Source organism: Solenopsis invicta, chromosome 10, assembly GCF_016802725.1.
Source record: "Solenopsis invicta isolate M01_SB chromosome 10, UNIL_Sinv_3.0, whole genome shotgun sequence".
NCBI lineage: Eukaryota > Metazoa > Arthropoda > Insecta > Hymenoptera > Formicidae > Solenopsis > Solenopsis invicta.
The window spans coordinates 16,922,396-16,945,490 of NC_052673.1; the positions used below are offsets into that span (position 1 = coordinate 16,922,396).

At 36.9% G+C, this 23,095-nt stretch overlaps 3 protein-coding genes and 1 long non-coding RNA gene across 6 annotated transcripts; 2 read left to right on the top strand and 2 right to left on the bottom strand.

Annotated features, from left to right (window-relative positions):
• Positions 1 to 1,924: 1,924 nt before the first annotated feature.
• Positions 1,925 to 4,213, bottom strand: LOC105197800. The gene is made up of 3 exons (XR_850838.3): positions 3,954 to 4,213; positions 3,437 to 3,571; positions 1,925 to 2,861 (listed from the first exon to the last, which is right to left on the bottom strand). It is a non-coding gene; the product is annotated as an uncharacterized LOC105197800 (long non-coding RNA).
• A 1,547-nt stretch (positions 4,214 to 5,760) lies between these two features.
• On the top strand, positions 5,761 to 7,673 carry LOC105197796 (39S ribosomal protein L40, mitochondrial). Of its 2 annotated transcripts, none has more exons than XM_011164347.3 (5): positions 5,761 to 6,065; positions 6,281 to 6,364; positions 6,474 to 6,644; positions 7,000 to 7,252; positions 7,381 to 7,673. In XM_011164347.3, the coding sequence occupies exons 1-5, from the start codon at positions 6,031 to 6,033 to the stop codon at positions 7,537 to 7,539; spliced, it is 702 nt and encodes a 233-aa protein (XP_011162649.1). In that variant the 5' UTR covers positions 5,761 to 6,030; the 3' UTR covers positions 7,540 to 7,673. The 2 variants fall into 2 exon arrangements, with proteins under 2 accessions (XP_011162649.1, XP_011162650.1); XM_011164348.3 differs by having other exon boundaries at positions 7,054 to 7,252.
• Positions 7,564 to 17,102, bottom strand: LOC105197797. 2 transcript variants are annotated; one of them, XM_039454066.1, is made up of 4 exons: positions 16,947 to 17,102; positions 13,061 to 13,320; positions 9,685 to 10,096; positions 7,564 to 9,322 (listed from the first exon to the last, which is right to left on the bottom strand). In XM_039454066.1, exons 1-4 carry the CDS (start codon positions 17,006 to 17,008, stop codon positions 8,827 to 8,829), a joined length of 1,230 nt encoding a protein of 409 aa, XP_039310000.1. In that variant the 5' UTR covers positions 17,009 to 17,102; the 3' UTR covers positions 7,564 to 8,826. The 2 variants fall into 2 exon arrangements, with proteins under 2 accessions (XP_039310000.1, XP_039310001.1); XM_039454067.1 differs by lacking the exon at positions 16,947 to 17,102 and adding an exon at positions 15,681 to 16,332.
• LOC105197799 lies at positions 11,706 to 22,631 on the top strand. Its single transcript, XM_011164351.2, has 4 exons — positions 11,706 to 11,984; positions 20,528 to 20,586; positions 20,675 to 20,816; positions 21,372 to 22,631. The coding sequence occupies exons 1-4, from the start codon at positions 11,721 to 11,723 to the stop codon at positions 21,582 to 21,584; spliced, it is 678 nt and encodes a 225-aa protein (XP_011162653.1). The 5' UTR covers positions 11,706 to 11,720; the 3' UTR covers positions 21,585 to 22,631.
• Positions 22,632 to 23,095: the final 464 nt, after the last annotated feature.

A 23,095-nucleotide genomic window follows, 5' to 3' on the forward strand; every position in this document is an offset into this window, starting at 1 on the left:
ATAAAATTGCTGGACCAATGAAGATCCAGCATAAAGTTGCCATATTGATTTACATAATATTCTCATTGGTCTACTGTAGAGTCCCTAGAAGTAGAGAGTCTGGACATCTGCCCCTAAAATGTCGGTGATGAATATGCCAGTGTATGTACGTGAGCTTTATGTGTGTGTATGTTTATCATTGTGTGCACTCGAACGTGTTGTATGCTGTTATCGCATTGGCTAAAGAGGATTAAATAGAGATCCGTATTGGTGCTGCCATTTTAGATGCACAATCACGTGCATCCAATCACATGGAACCCCGAGATGTCCAGACTCTCTACTTTTAGGGAATCTAGTCTACTGATCTTACGTTATGATTTTGCGGTGTTACAAAATTTCATGTTCAATACATGATGTAAAAAGAAAGGTGAAACAAGTAACCAGATGCGCAGTAGACCATACTCTAGACCAATCAGAACTGGGTCCAAATTTTGAGATTCAATCCGTTTGTTTTCTGTTCCTGAACTCTCTAAATAAGTGTACACTTAAAATGAAATAGATAGATGTTTCAAAGTTAGCGAAAGCAAGAAGGAACGTTCCAGTGCAGTCTAGTGCAGGAATAGAAAACAAGCCTAATATGGCTACGGCTCCGGTACTGGGACGTATTTATACTTGCATTTATACGTGAATCGGAGATAATCGGTGAATCGAAGAAATTCAAAGCTACTTAAAAAAAGAAGAATGTGAAGGTAAGGTTGAGACTTTGTACATTAATAAAAATTGTGATAATTGTTATTTCAAATTTTGTAAACTTGAATTAGAAGAAATTTGGAAAGTTATAAGAATGAGCTTATGTGTATGGCTAAATTGTTGTATTTCATGTTTATAACAACAGTGTTTATTGCAACAGTGATTTTTGTTAAAGATAATAAATTTCAAATATTTTTACATTTTTATATTTATTTTTTTTAACAGCATCTACATTTTAAGTATGTGTGACTACATATGATTGTTTCGTATTTAAATTGCGCGGATATATTTGGACCCAAATTTCATTGGCTCATCACATCGAGCCACGCCTCTTACCGTGCATCGAGCCGCCGACGATGCGCGTTGTTTCACCTTGTTTTTTACATCATGGTTCAATAGGCCTTATATTTATGATCGTCTTAAGTATCATCTTAAGATGTCATCAACCAATCAGAGAGCCGTATTAGCATCTTAAAACGTTACTTAAGACTAGAGTCCTATATAAAGAGAGAAGCGACATTGAACCCCCACCACAACCTTCAGTATCCAATTGAGTCCTCTACCGCCATTTTGGGACCGCTCTAACGTCATCAAACACCATTCGTATCATTCTGCAAACAGCTGTGGTCACAATATAGCTGCTCACTTAGCCAATCAAGTATCAATCAGATTACCAATCAGAGCTTCGGACATCAATGTCGCTTCTCTCTTTATATAGGACTCTACTTAAGACTAGAGTCCTATATAATGAGAGAAGCGACATTGATATCCAAAGCTCTGATTGGTAATCTGATTGATACTTGATTGGCTAAGCGAGCAGCCGTATTGTGACCACAGCTGTTTGTAGAATGATACGAATGGTGTTTGATGACGTTAGAGCGGTCCCAAAATGGCGGTGGAGGACTCAATTGGATACTGAAGGTTGTGGTGGGGGTTCAATGTCGTTTTTCTCTTTATATAGGACTCTACTTAAGACGACCTTGAAATAAGAATAGACTATGAATAACGACCTACCTTATATCCTCTTTGATATTAATCTGATATCAACATCCGATTATCCGGCCGGATAAAAGAAAAAAATCCGGCTAAGCAATATTATACGGCATGGGCCAATATTCGGCGTGTTGTGTTTGGTACATATGTATGTATGTACAAAGAGGGTTCATAACAAGAAGCAGTCGATTTGATAGAGATATTATTTCTTATAAATTTATTTATTGTTAACAAATATAATGGCGTAACATTTGCCATCCTTGAAGCTTATACAATTAAAAGAATAATATATATAAAACATTATTTCTTTAATATAAATTACTTTACCCGTACGTAAAGGGATCAAGTTTTCTAATAGCATCAGAGTGAAATCCACCCAGTCTTCAATATTGTTAGGTAAAATCATTTTTCTTGATAGTAACTAGTATCTTGATATATGTATAGCGTAATGTTTGAAATTAGTAACGTCTCAAATTAATAGTGGATTTATTTTCAATGTTTGTATAATGGAGAAAACAATAATATATTCGGCCGGGTTATTAATTCGCGATCTATTTATCGATAATGGACGGGAATGATGAGCCACGAATAACAAGCCACGATCTGTGAGCTGCGAGCCACGTGCAGCAAGCTGCAAAATAAGCCATGAGCTACTGACAATAACGAATTACTCTGGCCACGTGGCTCACTGTGCTCTCAATTTTCCGCGAATCTGTACACGATGAACCTTGACTTTATATCAAAGCCGTGAGTATTTTGATGTTACATAGCTCAGTTCACGATATTCCACCCGAAGACAATAACGTTTTATAATATTTTATAAGAAAAATATACATTCTTTTTAAAGAATTCTAACCTATATAAATTGGTATATACGGCGTATCGAACGTATCCAGCGCGTCCAGCGTATCCATTTGTTCGTCCCTAACAGTTTGTCGAAGCAGTTGTACATATTCCACATAATTAGCGTTTGGAACAAATTATATCCAAAAGGAATAACGAGCCATTTTAGTAAATTAAACAAAATTAGTGACATTATATGATAATCATTTTCACAATTCGGATCTAAATTTATTGAATTGCTGTATGTATCTGAAGTAATTGTTGATAAAGTATTCGTTGGTGATGTCATATATTTCCTGAAAAATATAATTTGTAATTGGTAAATAATTATAAGCATTGTTAATGAATTAATTTTCTTTATAATTAGTTATTAAATTATATATTAAAAAATTAATTTTGTTAAATATAAAAATTCGTTATGAATAAATTTATCTGTTGATTCTAAATAAAACTAAATTATTTATATATAAAAAATAACATTATAATAAATACTTTAATTTATTAATTGTTAAATAAAGATGATATAAAGAAAATAATTTAATTACGCTATATAAAAAATTATAACAAGTTTCTAAATGAAACTAAGAAAAAAGAGTTATGTAATTCTGTCTATATATATTTATTTTATATTTTTTAACATTTCATGCATAATGTTTTACAACATTAATTTTATAATCTTTCATTGCTTATGGTATTCTTATTAAAAGTTGTAATACATTTTAATATTATATTGTGTTTTTTTTTTAAGATGTCATTTCTTATAAAATTTATTTAATGTTAAAAAATATAATAGGAATAACACTTGACATTTTTGAAGCTTATACAATTAAGAGAATAATAAATAAAACATTATTTCTTTAATATAAATTACCTGTATGTACTGATTAAGAAAATGATCCATGTTTCTGATAGTATCACAATGAAATCCACCCAGTCATTAATATTGTTGGGTAAAATCATTTTTCTTGATAATAATTAGTATTTTGATATATGTAATGTGTAATGTCTGAAATTAGTAACGTCTCAAATTAATAGTGGATTTATTTTCGATGTTTGTATAATGAAGAATACAATAATATATTCTACTGGTTATTAATTCGCGATCTATTTATCGATAATGGACGGAAATGATAAGCCGCGAATTGCGAGCCACGTGCAGCAAGCTGCAAACTAAGCCATGAGCTACTAACAATAACAAATTACTCTGGCCACGTGGCTCACTGTGCTCTCGATTTTCCGCGAATCTATACACGATGAATCTTGACTTTATATCAAAGCCGTGAGTATTTTGATGTTACATAGCTCAGTTCACGATATTCCACCCAAAGACAATAACGTTTTATAATATTTTATAAGAAAAATATACATTCTTTTTAAAGAATTCTAACCTATATAAATTTCTGCAGTAAAAGTTTCACAAACTTTTCTTAGGCTGATAGATCGTTTTGATCAATCTTGAAAGATATTGCTGACTTGTGTAAGAGTAACTTCTAAAAAATCGTGATGTTAATGCAAATGTTTCGCGCACAATAATGCTTATACTTATTAGACTAAGCTTGCGAACACTCGGAACACTAGAGCAAAGCTAAACTAGTAACTTACCAGTTGGTAAATCCCATGATGTAAGAAACAAGGTGAAACAACGCGCATTATCGGCGGCTCGATGCGCGGTAAGAGGCGTGACTCGATGTGGTGAGCCAATGAAATTTGGGTCCAAATATATCCGCGCAATTTGAATACGAAACAATCATATGTAGTCACACGTACTTAAAATGTAGATGTTGTTAAAAAAAATAAATATAAAAATGTAAAAATACTTGAAATTTATTATCTTTAACACAAATTACTGTTTCAATAAACACTGTTGTTATAAACATAAAATACAACAATTTAGCCAAACACATAAGCTCATTCTTATAATTTTCCAAATTTTTTCTAATTCAAGTTTAAAAAATTTGAAATAACAATTATCACAATTTTCATTAATGTACACCCAAGGACTTTGATTCTGTCCATGGGGAAATTTTCCAAACTGAGAAGTCACCACTTTCTACATACTCGCAGTTCATGATTAATGAAACGACTAGAGCTTATTGGTCGTTACGTTAATCATGAACTGCGAGTATGTAGAAAGTGGTTACTTCTCAGTTTGGAAAATTTCCCTATGGACAGAATTAAAGTCCTTGGGTGTACAAAGTCTCGGGAGGGTCCCAGATGCGCACAGACCCGATCGGACACCACCAATCACGTAATCTAATCTAACCCAACCAACGGAAATACTCTAAGCATCGGCCGCTATAATTGGTGGTGTCCAATTGGGTCTGTGTGCATCTGGGACCCTCCCAAAGTCTCAACTTTACCTTTACGTTCTTCTTTTTTTAAGTAGCTTTGAATTTCTCCGATTCACCGATTATTTCCGATTCACGTATAAATACAAGTATAAATACGCCCCAGTACCGGAGCCGTAGCCATATTGAATCTCAAAATTTGGACCCACTTCTGATTGGTCTAGAGTATGGTCCACTGCGCATCTGGTTACTTGCATGATGTAAAAAACAAGGTGAAACAACGCGCATCGTCGGCGGCTCGATGCGCGGTAAGAGGCGTGGCTCAATGTGATGCGCCAATGAAATTTGGGTCCAAATATATCCGCGCAATTTAAATACGAACAATTATATGTAGTCACACGTACTTAAAATGTAGAAGTTGTTAAAAAAAAAATATATAAAAATGTAAAAATACTTGAAATTTATTATCTTTAACACAAATCACTGTTGCAATAAACACTGTTGTTATAAACATGAAATATAACAATTTAGCCATACACATAAGCTCATTCTTATAACTTTCCAAATTTCTTCTAATCCAAGTTTAAAAAATTTGAAATCACAATTTTCATTAATGTACAAAGTCTCAACCTTACCTTCACGTTCTTCTTTTTTTAAGTAGCTTTGAATTTCTTCGATTCACCAATTATCTCAGATTCACGTATAAATACAAGTATACGTACGTCCCAGTACCGCAGCCGTAGCCATATTGAATCTCAAAATTTGGACCCAGTTCTGATTGGTCTAGAGTAGAGTCCTATATAAAGAGAGAAGCGACATTGAACCCCCACCACAACCTTCAGTATCCAATTGAGTCCTCCACCGCCATTTTGGGACCGCTCTAACGTCATCAAACACCATTCGTATCATTCTACAAACAGCTGTGGTCACAGTACGGCTGCTCGCTTAGCCAATCAAGTATCAATCAGATTACCAATCAGAGCTTTGGACATCAATGTCGCTTCTCTCTTTATATAGGACTCTAGTCTAGAGTATGGTCTACTGCGCATCTGGTTACTTGTTTCACCTTTCTTCTTACATCATGGTTACTTGTTTCACCTTTCTTCTTACATCATGAACGCAGCCATTGCGCAATGTTTTTGCCAGATTCAATGTGTGAAGAGGTTATCCGACGAGGATGAGTATTCTGAATTTACTACCTGCATTATCACGGTAATTATGATGTGCGATGACATTTTAATTATCTAAATAATAGTAGTTAATTTAAATTTTGTGTTTTAGAATAGATCATTATCTAAATGATAGTTTAAATAATTGGATTTTAATAAGACGATTGTCGGTGTGACTTGATTGCAAATTGTATATTATTACGAGTGTAATAACAAGATTCCCCCGTAAAAATTATTCTTCTGCCGTTTTTCTTGCAGACTATCAGTGCGAGCTATATCTAGCATTCGAAACATATCGACTTGCACCAATCCATTGTACTTCAGAGTCAGCAGTATGCTTTTGTAAGTTGCCATTGTACATTTCTTAACTAATGTATCGTATATATTACAGCACATTTATATACAATATATTAAGCACGTTGTAATCCTTTTATTTATTTCTTTTCTGCAGAGGAGAACCATTAAAGAGAAAGAAAAAACTAGACCCAGCAATTATCAGAGCACGAGAAGAAAGAAGGAAAAGGAAGTTAGAAAAGCAAATTCGTAGATTAGAAAAACAAGCTAAGCAGCTGAAACCAGTTTTTGAGCTGGAAATACCTTCGAAATTAATAGAGGAAAGGAAGTAAGTTTTTCATGTATTCGGGAATATTGTATGAGACAAATAATACTTTTTTTTAGCTGAGTTGATTGTGCCAGTTCACAGTTTATCTTTTTTCCTTTGCATTGGAAGAAGAAAAATAAACTGAACTAGTGCAGCCAGTTAAGCTAAAAAGAACAGGCCTTATATATGTACAAATTAGATTTGTTCTTTTTAGCTGAACTTTTTGTTGAGTTTATCTTTTTTTTATGTTAGAAAAAAAAGAAAATGGACAATACAAGAAATTCTAACTGAAAAGAATAGACCTATTATATATACACAGCAAATGTAATGAGCGATTAATCGTACTTAATAATTATATATTGCTTTTATGTATTAGTAAGCTATTAGTGTATTATATTAATAATACATTCATAGCAAAAACTAATTTTAGTCAAAGATTGCGAAAACTTCCACCAATATCAAAAGAGGAAGAGGAAGCCAGAATTTTATTGCAAAAGGATTGGAATAGATACAAAAGTCAACAGAGTATGGCTAACGTCCAGGCAGTAGATTCTATCCTTTATTCGCAACAAAGGGCACTCGATGAACTGAGGATGGAATCGGAAGAACTGTATCAAGAAGCGATACAAGTAATTATTTTGTTTAATTTACTGAGGGAATTAAACTGAGCGCGATTACTTTTTACGCCGTAATTATAAACAATTTTGCACGAGAATTTGTTGCAGTGTGATTTAAATTCTAACACCTGCTTTTTTAGTTGGATCTCGGACTTCTACCATATACTGCGAAAGGTCCGTTAAAAACACCTGTAATAAAAAATTACGACAGTCCCGATGGAGAATACACAAATCTTACTCGGAAATTTGACGGTGAGGAATGTGTTTCTGATGCTGTACCAGCTGTACAAAGAAACTGATTTAACTTTACATCAAAGAATGTGTACAAATAAAACGTATATTTCCAGTTTGAAATATGGATTTATACATTTAACAATATTACATGAATTCTTAATAAAATTTACGAAGTGATAGAAGCAATTAAATAATTTAATATAAAGAGAAACATTTTTTTTTCTTTTTCTTCTCAAAAAGAAAATTTACTGTTTAAATAAGCGACAAATTACTTAAAAAAAAAGCATATAAGATATCGAGAGTTTCAATGGAATAAAAACTTATTCTATCTGCTATAATTCCTAAGAAAATTAAGCTTTGTTAGACCAGATATAATGTCAAATATGAAAATTAGGACTTACTCTCTACAAAAAAATCTTTTAACACTATTTGACCTCTCTTACATGATCTTACAGCTTTCACAAGCTTACTTCATCGCAATTTCTAAAAAAACAAATTGTAGCGTGCAAAACAGCGCTATTTTAAATTCTATTAACCCTATCGACAATTTGTTGCAAAACAATTCTCCATTATTACAAATTTTAAAAAGAAAAATGGGAATACACTACAATTCATGCTAAACGCAAAAACGGAAAAGTACTTTACAAATGTACATAAAAATGACGCAGTTCGCAGTTTTCTCCTGATCGACATTATATTAATGATACATTAACGAAAGATAGTAATACAAAATAAGCGTATTTCCATTCGCCGGTTACAGTAAAGTTACAAATTACGTGTCGGCCACGAATTGACAGACGTGATAATAAAGTGTATCTCTGGTATAATTCTAAGCTACGATGCTGTTGATATCTATATCACAGTAATATATATCTAAAGGAACATGCATTCCATGCGCTGCGAATTGATGTTCCATAATATCGCAAACCCTTCCATCTTTCGCTAATTTTTTCTTCGAATAATTACGAGTACGCTTAAGTGTGTCTTGTTCTGAATCTTCCAAAAAAATCTTTTTTAAACCTTTCACGGAGAAACGAAAAGAATGCCGTAAATCTTTTCGATGCCAATGACGTCGTAAATCCAAATGTATAAAAGCCGCCGTAAATCTTCCAGACGCAAATGTGTTATCCACATACCTCTCCTCGTCATCTTCTTCGACGATACATTTCATGAATCTCGTAAATCTTTCTGGAGGTAATCAAAATAGCATCTTAGACAGCTGTGCATGTCCAAAAGACATAAAAAAAAAGACATCTTGTAGACATGCATATCTAAAAGACATCTTTAATATATCTTTTAGACGTTTTTTAGACATGCATGTTGTCTGGAATATTTCTCGACTTCTCGTTTATTTAATCGAACTTGAGTTCGCGCTTGCACATGGGACATTTATCGCTGGTCTTCAAGCATTGTCGTAGACAGTCCGCGTGGAAGAGGTGATGGCAAGGTGTCACTCTGGCCTTTGTCATGCCGCACAGACACACTGCACATACGTCGTCGAACCTTTCGATCTCCTCGAGGGTCGCTTTCCTGTAGCGATTCAACACCTCGCGTTCCCGTCGTAGCACCGCGCCCGAATTCTCCATCAATTCCTTCCATCGCAAATACACGTTCAAATACATGGCGACCATCAGGAACCTCCAAGAGGCCGACGGCAACAGCAGAATATTAAAGATCGCCGACATCGCGATCGTAAAGCAGCGGAGTATCACCGGCGCGTATAGATTCTCGATGTTCTCCAACGCTTCCAACTGCAGAAAGCCCAGGATCGTCGGGAACATTTCGACAAAAACTTTCTCCGTCGCCGAATAATAAATCCACGTGATCACCGTGTAAATCAACGTGGGTCTGCAAACAAGACATTAAACAGTTGAAAGGACAAAAGAAATGTAGATGCATGTTATAAATTTGAATTATGAATTTTCCTTGGGAAACATAAAATATTAATAGAGAAATGATTTCATTATAGTCTACGATATAACAAAAACAAATTTAGTGATATTAATTATATAACAAGCAAAGAATTATAATATTAATTATTATGTGTAATTATTATCCTTGAAAAAACTGATAAAATGTTTTAATAAACTGATTACTATATCAGTCATATTTTATCAATTACTGACGCATTATAATAGTTACTGATACAGCAAATCAATTTATTGAAACGTTTTTTCTTGAGGGGCAGGATTCTTAATTAAGTTCCTCACTTGTAATGATCGAGGCCTTGCTCCAGTCCGAACACGAGAAGCATAAAAGTCAACGTGACGACAAATGTCACCGCCTTGGTCCACTCGAGCACGATCTTGGTGGCCGACATTGCAAGATGCTTGATTTTGGATCGTTCAGTCAGAGTGACATATGGCGACCAGTCTTCTTTTTGGATCAATTCCTTAATATAGCTCACGCAGTAGGCTATCACGTTATAAAACATGAGTGTGTACAGACAAGTTAGTCTCTCTTGTGGTAGCAACACTTTGTCGGCCAGAATCAAAAACACTATCTGATTCGCCATGACAGAGAAATTGCGCATCTTCAGGAAGAGATTCTCCGCGCGGTCCACCGGCGCGTACAACCGTCTTAGGAAGCGATTCAGGGGATGCCATGCTCTCTTGGCTCCACCTGTAATTTAATTGAAACAAAATGAGGGATTATGATACATTTCCTTTCGATACAAAATAAGAGATTTTATTTTAATACAGAATACGAGATTTAATTTTGTTTTGATGCAAGATACATAAGAACTTTCAATTTACCTTGATACAAAATAAAGGATTTAATTTTTCGATAGAAAATACGAGAAAAACGAGATTTAATTTTACCACAATATAAAATGCCGAATTTAATTTTGTCTCGATATAAAATGAGAAAAAATTTGAATCTTTATTTAAATAATAATAAAATTTAAATAATTACTATTTCTTCTTCAACTTAGAACTGTGTTTTAAGACCGAAAATTTATTCGTGAACTTGAAAAGGTAATATCAAAATCATACAATGAATATCTGCAGCCGTAAGATTTAGATATGGAACGGAACCTTGATGGTTCTTCATACAAAAGGGAACAAGATTAATGCGATCATCATGCAAGGAAAAAGATCGATGCTCAATCCCGGATTTTTTTGTATCGCGCCCTAGAGATATCGGGTTGGCGTTTATAATTCGAAAATGTTCAGCGCCGAATTTCAAATATATATTCACGTTTGAAGGAGCGATTAACTTTAATTTATACTTTGTGATTACAACGTTGAAGAAAGTTTCTTAATTTATATCTCCAAATTATAACTTATAAAACGCGGATTCTCGAAAGGCAATTTTTTACTGTTATTGCTCAAGCCGACGCGATATCCCCCGCAACATCGACACGCCGATGTGATGAAGTAACTAAGGCAGATTGATGACTCCAATTTTCATATTGGCCTTATTTGTCTCTATAGAGAAAAAAAAAACGTTTACACGTGGCTATTTACATCTGGCAAAAATCACAGATGATCGAGGCGAGCCGTAAAGCCCAGCAGTCGTTCAATCGATCGCATTTTAAGAATACAAATCGGTTATGTGACGTAGACGCAAAAGTGTAAAACCTGCCTCCGACCGACTCCCGAACAAAAACCGTTTATAGTCGCTACCGTCCTCGTAATTATCGAGGAAGATCATCGTTTTAACTTTTGCGGAGGCGAGCGAAAAAGAAAGGCGTAGACACGCGACATCTCGTTATTATTAAGCACAAGAACACATTGATATGCGCTCGTTACGGAGATAGATTTCTCTTCCTCCTCCTCTTTCTCTTCTATCTCACTCTTTCTCACCGTCACGCTTGCTTCCCGAAGATGAAAGAGAGCAAGTTGCAGACGATACGATAGGAGCGCGCGTCATCGTGAGTGATTTTCCGGAGGTGGATCCGACCAACGAACGGCAGCGACCAACCCCCGTTGAGGGTTTACCGGAGGATGACAAGTTGCTGAATAACTTGACAAGGCGTGCTTTACGTTAATAATCGTGAACTTGTTACCAGCTGATGCTGATGAGCGCGAGCGCACGTTAGAGAGGAGTGGCAGGGAAAGAGATGCAAAGAGAGAGGGAGAGAGAGAGAGAGAGAGCGCCTCCGTCGGTCGTTAATTGAGTATAACGTAATTGACGTGGCTTCGATGAATGATCGACTTCATTTTTAGTAACGAGTCGCCAGAGAGAGCCGGCGAGAAATTTGCATATTAATGGACGTCAGTCAGGACGAGTCACCGAAGACATGGCAGCAGGACGAGACAAGGACAGATGCTGGAGGAGGCGGTGGCTACGTGGAACTCGTAGGATTTCACATGGCAACCGCAGGATCTCCCATCCCCCGATTGGAGACACCACCAGGACGGAGGGCCTCCTGCTACCTATAAAACTAACCGCGCTCCGTCTCCGACCGAGCATTGGGCGACTTGGCGTCCACACGACAGGCATCATATCGCCGATTACAGACGAGACCAGCATCCGTAAGCAACGAGAGGACTCCAGAGTTCAGGTGAGTGCCTGAGGACGACTTCGCGGTAGAGCCGCGACCTACGACAATTCCTCGCGAAGTTTGCGCAACCCTACTTCTCGCTACCATTCCATTTTAATCGGACAACTCGGCCGATAAATAATACTGCAATGTTATATGCTATTATGCACTGAGTCGTATGATCTAGTAAATTCAATTTATAATATTAAATAGAGAACTTGGACCGATATGTGCGAAAACACAGTATAAACAATTGAAATATCGTTTTATCGGTCAGAAATAATATCACTTTGTTAAATTTTTAAATAAATGATGCTAACAAGCATCTGAGCTAAAGCATACCACTACTACTGTAGGATTTAATATAGGATTTAAATGCGTATTAAAGTGGACTATCTATGGAACTTTTGAAATCCTATATTTATATCATTAAAGAAATTTTTTTTTTTTTTTTTATAGTTTGAAATAGTTAAAACTCAACTTTAGCCGCGGTTTTCAAATTGAAACGTACCGCCACTATTATTATGTCACTGCACCAGTCAATGAACAAACATAAAATAACTTAATACAATTACATTTTTAAATAAAAAATTACATTTTAATAAAATTTTCATGAAAATTAGATTTCAACAATATCAATTAATTTTGCAGTTTATTATTTTGAAGTCTTATTATTTTAACAGTTTTTTTAAACAGTCATTTATTGGCGACTGTTCAGGGACTGGTGCAACGGTTCTACCACCAATATAGGAGTTACGTGTTAATCGGAAAGTAAAAGTACAAGACTTGGTATTCTGTATCGATATTAAAAAAAAAAAACAGTTGATATTTTGGAATAATTTAACGTAAAACTCAGCTTTAGCCGATGTCATCACTGAACTGAAGAAAGAATTATGTATTGATAGTTTGATATTTGTTAAAAATTCATTTCAAAATTTTAGAGAACTATTCTAAAAGAAAGATGAGATTAGAAGGATCTGAAGGTGTGCGAAAAAATGTTTTCTGTGCAAATTTTCCCAGTTTAGCTTGGAGATAAAATTGGGGAAACTAGTTTTGACAAGTTGGCGAGGTCAGTGTCAGAATATCCGTTCGTATACCTTTAGCCGCTTCGGCAAGAGTCTTGAGGGTTGGGACCGGGTACCTATAATTCGCGCTTAAAACAACCGGCAGAACAAGGGCTGAATACAGGACCGGTGCTGGCGACGGTAGAAGCGGCAGCGGGCTGCGTGGACAATAAGGTAAAAGGAGAACCGCGCTTAGAAGGCACACACTTTGCGCCGTTTTCTCCTTGTCGACCGTCAGCGAATTCGCGCGGACCCGACGCCTCACGCGCGCTATCATGCCCATCTCGGTGATCCTGAAAGTAAACAACGAGAATGTAGAATTCTTTCGCCAACTTTTCAAAATTGTAGATTTCGTATCTTTCCTCTGTTTCACATCATCATAAAAATACATCAAACACATACAATAATTTTGAAAATCTTTGTATATTTATCTGCAGGTTGGTGTATGCGTGGCTTAGTTATTACTCTTCGAATCGGTAACCCCCTACACTTTTGACGTTCTATATAGCGAAGACGGTATTCAAATAGTTCAGGAATCCGTTTCATTTTTCTTACAAAGGAGCTATCTAATTTCAAAATCTACGAGATAGTATTAAAAAATTTTTTAAATGTTATTTGTAAATTAAAATTTTTCTTTCGTGTAAAATGTTGATCAAAGTGTGATCAAATTGTGATCAAACGTGATCTTCAAAAAATGTTATCCCTAAGACCAAAATAATTAACTCATATTATTACGATTACTATTATTACGATTACTTTTATTTTTATTGCTACAAATTAACTAATATTCCCAGATAGTTTTTATTTTATTTTATTCGATTGTTTCGTTATGATACATAAAAATTTTTAAAGAACGATTGGCAAATCAGGTCAAGCTCTATTAATAAGATTTAACATGCCGATCGCGCATAAGAATTTGTTAACTATTTAATGACAAGATCGAAATTCCGAAAGAAGAAATGCTCAAGTGAGCTCGATCAAGGTGCCGCCAGAAACCATTCGCATCATCGCTCTTGGCAAGCCGTCTACGTAGATCTTCACGTTCTGCATCACGCCGCTTCTCTATATCGGACGCACTCCGAACTATTTCTAACCGCGAGAAGCTCTCTCTTCTCACAAAGATTTGAGCCTTCTCTTTCTCTCTCTTTTTCTTGAGGGAGATAAAAGCGATATTTCCGTTTTGCTCCCACGGTTTACCGCACCAATATCGTTCTGTTTCTCGACCTCCGTATGTTTATCCACAGTCTGGTATGCGTGCCTTATTTGTTACCGTTTGAATTGGGAACTGTATATTTCTTGACGTGCAGCAAAAATAGTAATCAAATAGTTCATCTTCTTCTGAACGATTTATCCTCGATACGTGAGATCCCGTCTTTTATCTTGCTCGCGAAGAAATATTTAATTTCAAGTATCGTATTAGGATCATTAGATATTTTTATAAAATTTGAGAATTCCATTTTTTTTAATATTATTTATTAATTAAAATTTTTCTTTTCTTAAAATTTTGCACATTTACGACGATGTACGTCAAAAGACACGCGATGTCAGATGATACAGTGAGATATGTAGCATTGGTTAATGTAAAATTGCAGAAGTAACATTGCACGTTTGGCACAAATTTCGGAAATTGCATTTTGCGGTTGTCACAACGGTGTTTTGATTGTGTCAATGGTTAATAGTAAACATGTTTGCTTAACTTCAAATGAAAATCTAAAAACAAAAGCACGTGCGTCGAGAATATCGATGTTGACGAACGGCGACATTTTCTATGCACGAGTAGTTTACTTTTGAATCTTATAACAAAAATATAAAAAAAAGTGCAATTTTTAACTTTGAATTTTAACGATAAATTTGATTTATTCTTTTTAATTTCACCGCACAGTTTTCGTCTATAAGAAAATATTTAAAAATAATAATAAAAGAGACAATAAAAAATTGTAAAAAAAACATTTTTTATTTTATCTTTTCAAAGAATTATTAAATAGAAATGAAAACACGAATCGTATATGTCAAAAAGCATAACATTTAGTGCCAAACGTGCCTTATCCGATTGTTGCATGTTCACATTAGAGGTGATCTATGCATGAAGTAAATAAGACGCAGAATCAGACGCCGCATTTAGCTCAAACCACGCGATGAGAATCTTTAAATATGCAATCATCACAGGCCCGCTGCAATCGGTCCTACGATGCGCTTGCCTCGTCCGAGACACGTGTCTACTCTTAATCTTTTACTAAATTTCCTTTTCGAACTAATTATCATCAAGTGATTCTATTCGTTTCTGATTTTATAATTTTCTCCATCATGTATGAAAATTTAAATTAAATTAAACTACAGTTACCGTGATAGAAGAAGAGAATTAATTTGTTCACTAATACACTGTCAGTCATATAATTGTGAAATAATGTAATATAACGTGGTATCTGTTTAATATTTAATTCTATTCCAACTGTGATCTTATAATGAGAAAAAAATCAACATTAATCACAGCTTTTAAAGAATAAAAGTATATGTAAGATTAAAGTATATGACTTTGTATTATAGACAATGATACTTCATTGATATTTGCATCTGCAACACATAACTTGATTGCCAGAATTAGAGTCGATTGGGTGAGTAAATGTCAATGGTAATGTCAATTCCAGCTACTCACTTTCAAACGATGACGAAGGGTGCGTAGTCAACCCTGCACAAGAAAATCGTGAATCGGAAATCGAACTGGAGTCCTCTCTTTTTCTCTCGCACTCTCTAGAAACTATTTAGCCCTTCAGTATTTTATTATCGAGATTAAAGATTTTTACTTTTGAGAAGGACGTCTTTGCTTGAGGTCTCACTAGGGAACAAATTCGCCGCTTGTTTGATCGCATACGTCCAAAACGAATGCTAACTGGTACGATACTGACCGTCCAGTCGGTCTTTGTACCAGCGGAGCAACGAAACAAAACGATATGTGTGCGTGAGTACATGTAACAGAAAATGAGAGAGAAAGAGAGTGTACGAGAGTGAGGGTGGAGGAAGGATGGGTTAGAAGGGTGGCAGAAGAGACAAGAGATATGATCAGAATGAAAAAACAAGAAACAGACAGAACAAGGAGAGACGGAATGAGAGATCTAACGGTGCAGAAGAAGATACATAAAAATAAATGGAAGAGAGCGCAACGAGAGATAAAGAGAGATAGGGTAGATGGGGCGGGTGCAAACAGAGAAAGAAGGGTAGACGACGGGACGGAGGAGAGAAGAGGGCAGGACAGTTAACGGGGAGGGATAATTTGGCATCTGCGTCGAGCAACGCAAATTTCTTCGGCTATTCTTAGCAGGCGCGATGTCGCGTCTCATCGGACGTGTTTTGCGAGTCGCGAAAGCTACTTCGCGGATCTTCCTCTACGAACCGCCGCACGATCCAGAATGGAGAACGCTGAATGGAGAACGCGCTGCTCACTCGCGGTGGTTTTGGCTAGTGTGGCGAGCGAATGGACGATTCGTGATTGACTCGAACTTCCTTATCGCCTGTACTTTCTTATCACCTATATTTTTTTACGATTTTGTCAAACAAACTGTCATTCTGTGAGACTCACGACTTTTCGTCAAAGAATATGTTGCGACACGTGGAAACTTGAACCAATCACGAATCCCATAAATGTTCTATTATAAATATTAAATGTGACAATTATGAAAATTCTGTCACGCGATTTATCTCTTTCCTTCAGCCGCGTGCCGATATAAAAGTCAATTTTAATATTTTATAAGGTTTTTATGTGTCACGCGTCATTTAGCACAAAACATTTTTCCTCCAATCTGCCGTCATAAATATTTATATCGCTCGTAAAATAGCTAATAGTATTAAAATTTATGCGCTCGCGTAAAGCAATAAATCTATAAATAGGCCATGAATTTCTGGCTAAATTGGAAAGGTTAATCACCGTGAAAAGTTCAATGAAAATCCCACGCGGCGAGCTTCATATTGTCTGGCAATGCGTGTCATTCACTACTGTCGCAGAAAGCACGATTTTAGCCGATGATTCTACTAGTTCTTGGTACCGACGACCACGAGAATATCGATTCATTCGGCCACGTGAGACTAATTCCGGTGCAACATAGCGCCGCGAAGATAAACAGCGTTTTATATCATTTCCCAAAGATCGTGGGTCGTATTTGCGCGCCGCTTTCCAATTCTTATTTATTTAATACGAAGATTGGCGCTCGTATATACGTATTAAACGTGGCGGAGTCACGCGCGCTGGCAACTCGAGAATTTCTCTCGTCGCATTTACACAATATTCGCTTCCCTTCCACCTAAATCGATTTACGTGTATACTAAAAATCGAAAATCGGATTTTTGATAAATCGAAGGTGCACGTTTCACGTGTCATTGACCCGATTCTCGCGGCGCGTGTGTTTTCACTCATCGAGAGGGAATCGGCCAGTCGCTGTCTGGGTGGCTAATTTTACGCCGTCTCTCAGGCGGAGTTTAGAAAGACTCGCGGTTCGACGCAATGACCCACAATGAGAAGATACAGCACGTCCGCAAATAACCGCATTTGCCGCACTTTTGCGCGCCACCGAAAAGAAATATTCCTCCCTCTCGCTGCCGCGAAACAATAAAAGGCCGCTGCGCTGCGTATGCCGAACCGAACGCAGCCGGTCTGCGCGAGATGAAAATATTGCACAAGATGCCGGACGCCGTATCGGCATTTCCATTATCTTATTTTAATATGATTTTTTGCAGAAACACGCCGATTGCGCCGTCATGACTCGCGAGTCGAGATACTCGATATTAGAACGGCTAGATGCGCTGACACGAATAACAAATATTGTTCGCGGAAAATAATTATGGCGCGTTCAGGATCACACGTTGCATGCGTGCGTGCGTCTCTTAGCCAGCGTTTTCTGAAAGTCCAAAGAGAAAAGATGTGATAACTACCTGATTAGAAGGTCGAATCAGCGTTGTTGTATCATATTTATTACGCTTTTAGAGGGACCAAAGTCTCCTTGCAATATTTCATGTACGGTAACAGGGAGATTGTTAATCCGAAAATAATGACCCACAAACACATTTAGATAAGACTGCGATATAATTGTGCGCGAAATAATTAATAAGAAAGATGGCGACAAGTGCGAGATAAAATAAATTCGTTTTACTGTCGCACCCACGCGCGTGCACCAGGCAAAAAAGAACGAAGCAAAAGAGGCCGCGAGATTCGCCGAGTATCAATGCTGAGTCAGCCCGCGCAGTTTCCTTGTTTATGGACGGATGTTTGTGAGTGGTCGGGGGAGGGAAGAAGGGAAGCCTTGTTCGGTGGAAAGTGGATCATGTGGCCGCGTGAAATGTTTGTGTTTATTATTAGCACAATCGGACAGGATATAGCGAGGAGGAGATGCGCTCTTGTTACTTTTCCCTTTCCGAAGAAACGCGCCTTTTCGGTCAACCTGAGCCCAGAGGGTGGTTTAAAAATCCACCTCTATTAAGCGCTAGAGTGATTTCCCTAAGTCGTTTTGCGACTTTCAGCTATGACGGCGCGTGGCGAGCGAACCGCAGAATCAATGTAAATTAGAACTTTTTATTTGATTTGTCGAACATGAATTCGAAATTTTGCGTTATCAAAGCGCTGTGAAAAAAAAAAATGATTGGCAAATCAACAAGCAAAAACAAATTGAAACGAAAGACTAATTATATGATGCCTGTCACTGTATTATCTATTACGCATACTGACGCATATCAACGTTGATTAAAAATTACCTTATCTCATCCTTACTTTCACCACGTCGGAAGATTACGGAACATTTTTGCTGTCCGACTTTCCCGGTCGCTTTTAATTTTCTTTGAACTCGGACCTTTTCACGCCATTCTATCTAAATTTCTAGCAGGGTCGATAAGCATCATCGAGGAAGCTGCATCAACGGCGAGGGAGCACAGTTGAGACCGTCTCTGTGGCGAAGGGACCGCGTCGGTTCGGCTGCCCTTTTGCTTCTACATTTATCGATAAATCTCCGGTTCACGTCGGTCGTCTTTGCCCCCGCGGAGTCACAGAGGCTGTGGCTAAATCGTTTCGCTATATGCAGAGTGGGGACCATCGTGGCGATGTGGGACATCAGTTTTACCCGTTTAATTCGCGCGACGAGTCGCCAGCACGAACGCTTTTCCGCGGCCGCTGCATCGGGCTGCAGTATCATCTTCGTCATCATCATCATCATCATCATCTTCATCTTCATCATCTTTATCATCTTCATCATCATTACCGTCATTATCATGTTTTTGTTGGATACGTTTTTCTCGACGCAATACATTTCCGTAAAATAAATAATATAATCGTGAATCCATACGAAAATAAATGTTAGAACATTATAGAAGATTCTATTTCATGATAAAGACTCATGTCACAGGCTTCATGCTTACGTTTGATGGCCGTATCTCAAAGTGCCTACAATGTCGGATACTGAAGTGTGCATGATTTCCTGTGTTTATGTTTTAGCGAATCTAATGAGATTTGCGCATTTTTGATTCTTCATTCCTGGATGTATGTTGTAACGTACGCGCGATCTTCTGGCAGTTGAAAAAACATTCCTCAATCTGTAACGAATTATATAGCATATTTTGGTACTCGAAGAAAGAAAGAGAAAAAGGGAGGGTCGAAAGACCATTTCGTCCTACGTGCTCGCGCTGCAAATATGTAGCAGCTGGTGGCACAGTGGCGATGAGAAATCCATTCTGCATACACGGTGATATTTATCTCGATATTTCGTGGATGGCCGATATTCCTGTGCTGAAGTGCCGGATTGCTGCGCATAATGTCGAGACACTGAGGCGGGGTGATTGAACTCGGTAAATGGAAAGATAATCCACATCTGTGGCGTTGTGATAATTGAAATTTACGAGAAGATTATTAATTACAGTTTTAAAAGAAAAGACAAATCTTTTCAATGGAAAGCAAATGACTTATTATTATCAGTCATCCTTTACAATAAAACTGTGTTTGATACTTACAACGCGGTTAAATTGCGAACTCGCGATATTCGATGCGAACCATGACAATATTGTTGTACTAATCAATGAAAACGCAAAGTCACTTTGACAGTATGAATTTGATGAAAGCAATTTTTAGTTTAAATTATGAGAAATTGTCATAAATGACAAAAATCGTATTTAACATTAACGTTCGATTAATACATCTTAATATATATATTTTTTTTATTTTTAAAGAAAATTTGTTTATTTTTAGTAAATTTTATTTTTTTCTTGCTACTTATTCAAGCTTCATCTTTTGAAACGCTAGATTTATTTAACTAATCATAATCACGCTCGATGTTATTACTACAATAAAAGAAAGATTTGAAAAGAGAAATTAATTCGTAGATAGATAAAAGTCAAGGTAAAAAATTCAGACATATCCAAGTGTCTTGTTCTCAAATAAGAATTTCGTCGATTTGATTTTGTATCAGCTTTGTATAAAATTCTACAGGAAGAAAAGCTCGGCGATTCACATGCGCGTCGTCTCTGTTTCAGGTCATCATGCTTACCTTTCAACTCACTCATGCGATCGTCCTCCTGGCCGCGATCTTCTTGTAAGCGTTAAAAAGATGAGAGCAACACTAATAACTGAAATCTTATGAGATGCATATGCTGTGACAATTGAGTCTAATGGTATTTCAGGATCGACAAGTGCCACGCGCATCCCGCGATCGCGCAGCGGTATCAGGCAATCTCACTTTGTAGGGGCTGCGGCGATCAGTGTGATCAGTGCGAGTACGGTACTATAATATCGACTCTCTGCGGTGTCAAGGAATGCCTAAAGGTGCGTAAATGCTAATTGATTTGCACAATAAGACGATACATTGCAGAGAATTATCCGTAAAGTATCATCTTGGAATTCTCCAAGTTTTAAAATCGAATAAAATTTGAATTTCATTTTTATTTCAAAGCGAAACGGAATCTTTGCTCACAATTACTTTTGGACTGGGATAAATGGTCCAATTACTGTCAGTGTCCTAAATACTGGAAATTCAAGTTTAAATGCTTTCTTGAACTTATATGTATGAATTATATTATTACATAATTATGTGTATTTAATTTTTTGCTTGACTTCTTAAGGAATCTACTTATTTTGTTAAATTTTATTGAAAGCAAAATTTTAGTCGGTTAATTAAAAACAAAACATTCAAGATTGAATTTCATTTCCAGTATTTGGGATACTGTCAGTAATTGAATCATTTACCCTGCTACCATTTTTATTTTACGTAAAATTGATTTAACATGAAATTTGACACAAATGTTACATTATATCTTTGTCCTCGTCGATCCCCATTTGAAAATTCAACGAATGTGCGATGCATCCGCGATTTTACTGTAGGGTCCCGGAGAAAGATGCGGTGGGCCAAGCGAGATCGAGGGCGTGTGCGGCGAGGGAATGATGTGCAACCACTGCAACAAATGCATCGGCTGCAGCTCGATCAACTTCAAGTGCAAAACAGACGACTACTGCCTGCCCCATTTGATCACGGATCAGGACACGCGAAGCATCCGATATCCCGATTTCTTCAACAGATTCTCCATCGACAAGTAAACGGAAACTCAGCCCAGCCCCTGAATGGATGAGACGACGAGAGAATGTGAGAGGAGAGAATGCGAAACGAGAAAGACGGAGAAACAGGCGGATATATATATTAGTGATTTTTCGAATTATTTATTACATTTCACGATGTAATCCCATTAGGTATCTACGATTGTGATAGATAGCTTATCGGATAGCCCGTCTCTACAACCCTCCCCCTCCCTCCCGCGAGACGGTGTCCGTGTATAATGGCATTTCTGTGATTTTTTTTTTAATTACGTTTATCCCCCGTCTTTGGACACACGCACGTCTCAACGTGTGCCTGTAGCCGCGCACTTAGCGATCTAGCGTGCGCGTCGCCGGCTAGATTGATCTCGTAAGATGTTTGATGAATCATCGCGCGTGATTCTTGGCTGTGATTCGCGCTTCTCGCAGAGTCAGCGAGGAACGATCGACGGGATCCTCAATGTGTTTTCCCACGCGGGAACACAATCGAAAAATCGGGTCTCTACCGAGAGAGTGTGTCGAAAAAACGTCGTGGTGCACACCGTACGGAAGAAAATGACGTTGAGGACGAAATGAGCGAGAAAGATAAATGGTAGAGGAAGACAAAAGCCTCCCTTCCCCCTCCCTCTTCTTCCCCTTTCCCTCCTCTCTCCCGTGATTTAATGTCGCCAATATTATTTTTGACATTCCGATTTGACATTTCAATTATAATGTATATTTACGAAAGCCTTCTGCCGACATTTTGCATTTATCTTAATATTTATTTCAAAGTCATTTAGTCTTTAATGAGTGTCGCGGGATAAATGAGATTAAAACGCGCTTGCTTAAGATAAATGCCCTCACTAACGGACTGTTACTAATGTTTATTAATAGACACGAGAATTAATATAAATTAACTTTTTCACCGGCACTTCTCTCGCGTCGATTAGTCATCTGTAGGCGCCACAAGAACTACCTTACGCAACTCTCGGTATTCCTGCGGAGACCGGACGTGAATGTTTCGGCGAATGCCTTTCTATGTAATGGACAACAGAATAAAATTGTTTGCATTCATGTGCGTTATTGACGTACTTTCCCTCATCCCGGATCAATTTGTTTATCCGCGCTCTTAAACGGATCCAGCCTGTTCACGAAATGAAATTGTTTCTTCACGATGATAAATGGAACAAAATGGTTTTGTTTATGCGGACGAAGATAATTCTTCCTTTTACAAATAAAAGCGCTCTTTTAAATTTATTTTCTAAATTTGGTTCTTCTATTCTTTTATTTTGAGTATATTTTTTTATTGATATTTATTAACGTTTTGAAACAAATTTTCTTGAAAAACTTTCTTGTTGAATTACAGGCATATTCGATTAATTGATTAAAATTGAAGATTATATAGAGCATCTTGTATACTGAAGACATGCCTTTTCCATAATCAAGTGCTGCCATCCAGAAATACTGGTGAACTGCTTTACTCATCGGATAACGCATCTGATTTACACACACACACACACGTGCATACAGTATTCTTA

What these genes read in the sequence shown, in the direction of transcription:
- LOC105197796 (XM_011164347.3), top strand. Translation starts at nt 6,031, where the DNA reads ATGAGTATTCTGAATTTACTACCTGCATTATCACG. An exon ending in AAATTAATAGAGGAAAGGAA is followed by an intron (nt 6,645 to 6,999) that starts GTAAGTTTTTCA and finishes TTTATGTATTAG; the next exon opens with TAAGCTATTAGTGTATTATA. An exon ending in TGTATCAAGAAGCGATACAA is followed by an intron (nt 7,253 to 7,380) that starts GTAATTATTTTG and finishes CTGCTTTTTTAG; the next exon opens with TTGGATCTCGGACTTCTACC.
- LOC105197799 (XM_011164351.2), top strand. Translation starts at nt 11,721, where the DNA reads ATGGCAGCAGGACGAGACAAGGACAGATGCTGGAGGAGGCGGTGGCTA. An exon ending in GAGAGGACTCCAGAGTTCAG is followed by an intron (nt 11,985 to 20,527) that starts GTGAGTGCCTGA and finishes TCTCTGTTTCAG; the next exon opens with GTCATCATGCTTACCTTTCA. An exon ending in GTGTCAAGGAATGCCTAAAG is followed by an intron (nt 20,817 to 21,371) that starts GTGCGTAAATGC and finishes ATTTTACTGTAG; the next exon opens with GGTCCCGGAGAAAGATGCGG.
- LOC105197797 (XM_039454066.1), bottom strand. Translation starts at nt 17,008, where the DNA reads ATGACACGCATTGCCAGACAATATGAAGCTCGCCGCGTGGGATTTTCA. An exon ending in TTTTCATTGAACTTTTCACG is followed by an intron (nt 13,321 to 16,946) that starts GTGATTAACCTT and finishes GTTTACTTTCAG; the next exon opens with GATCACCGAGATGGGCATGA. An exon ending in CAAGGCCTCGATCATTACAA is followed by an intron (nt 9,323 to 9,684) that starts GTGAGGAACTTA and finishes TCTTGTTTGCAG; the next exon opens with ACCCACGTTGATTTACACGG.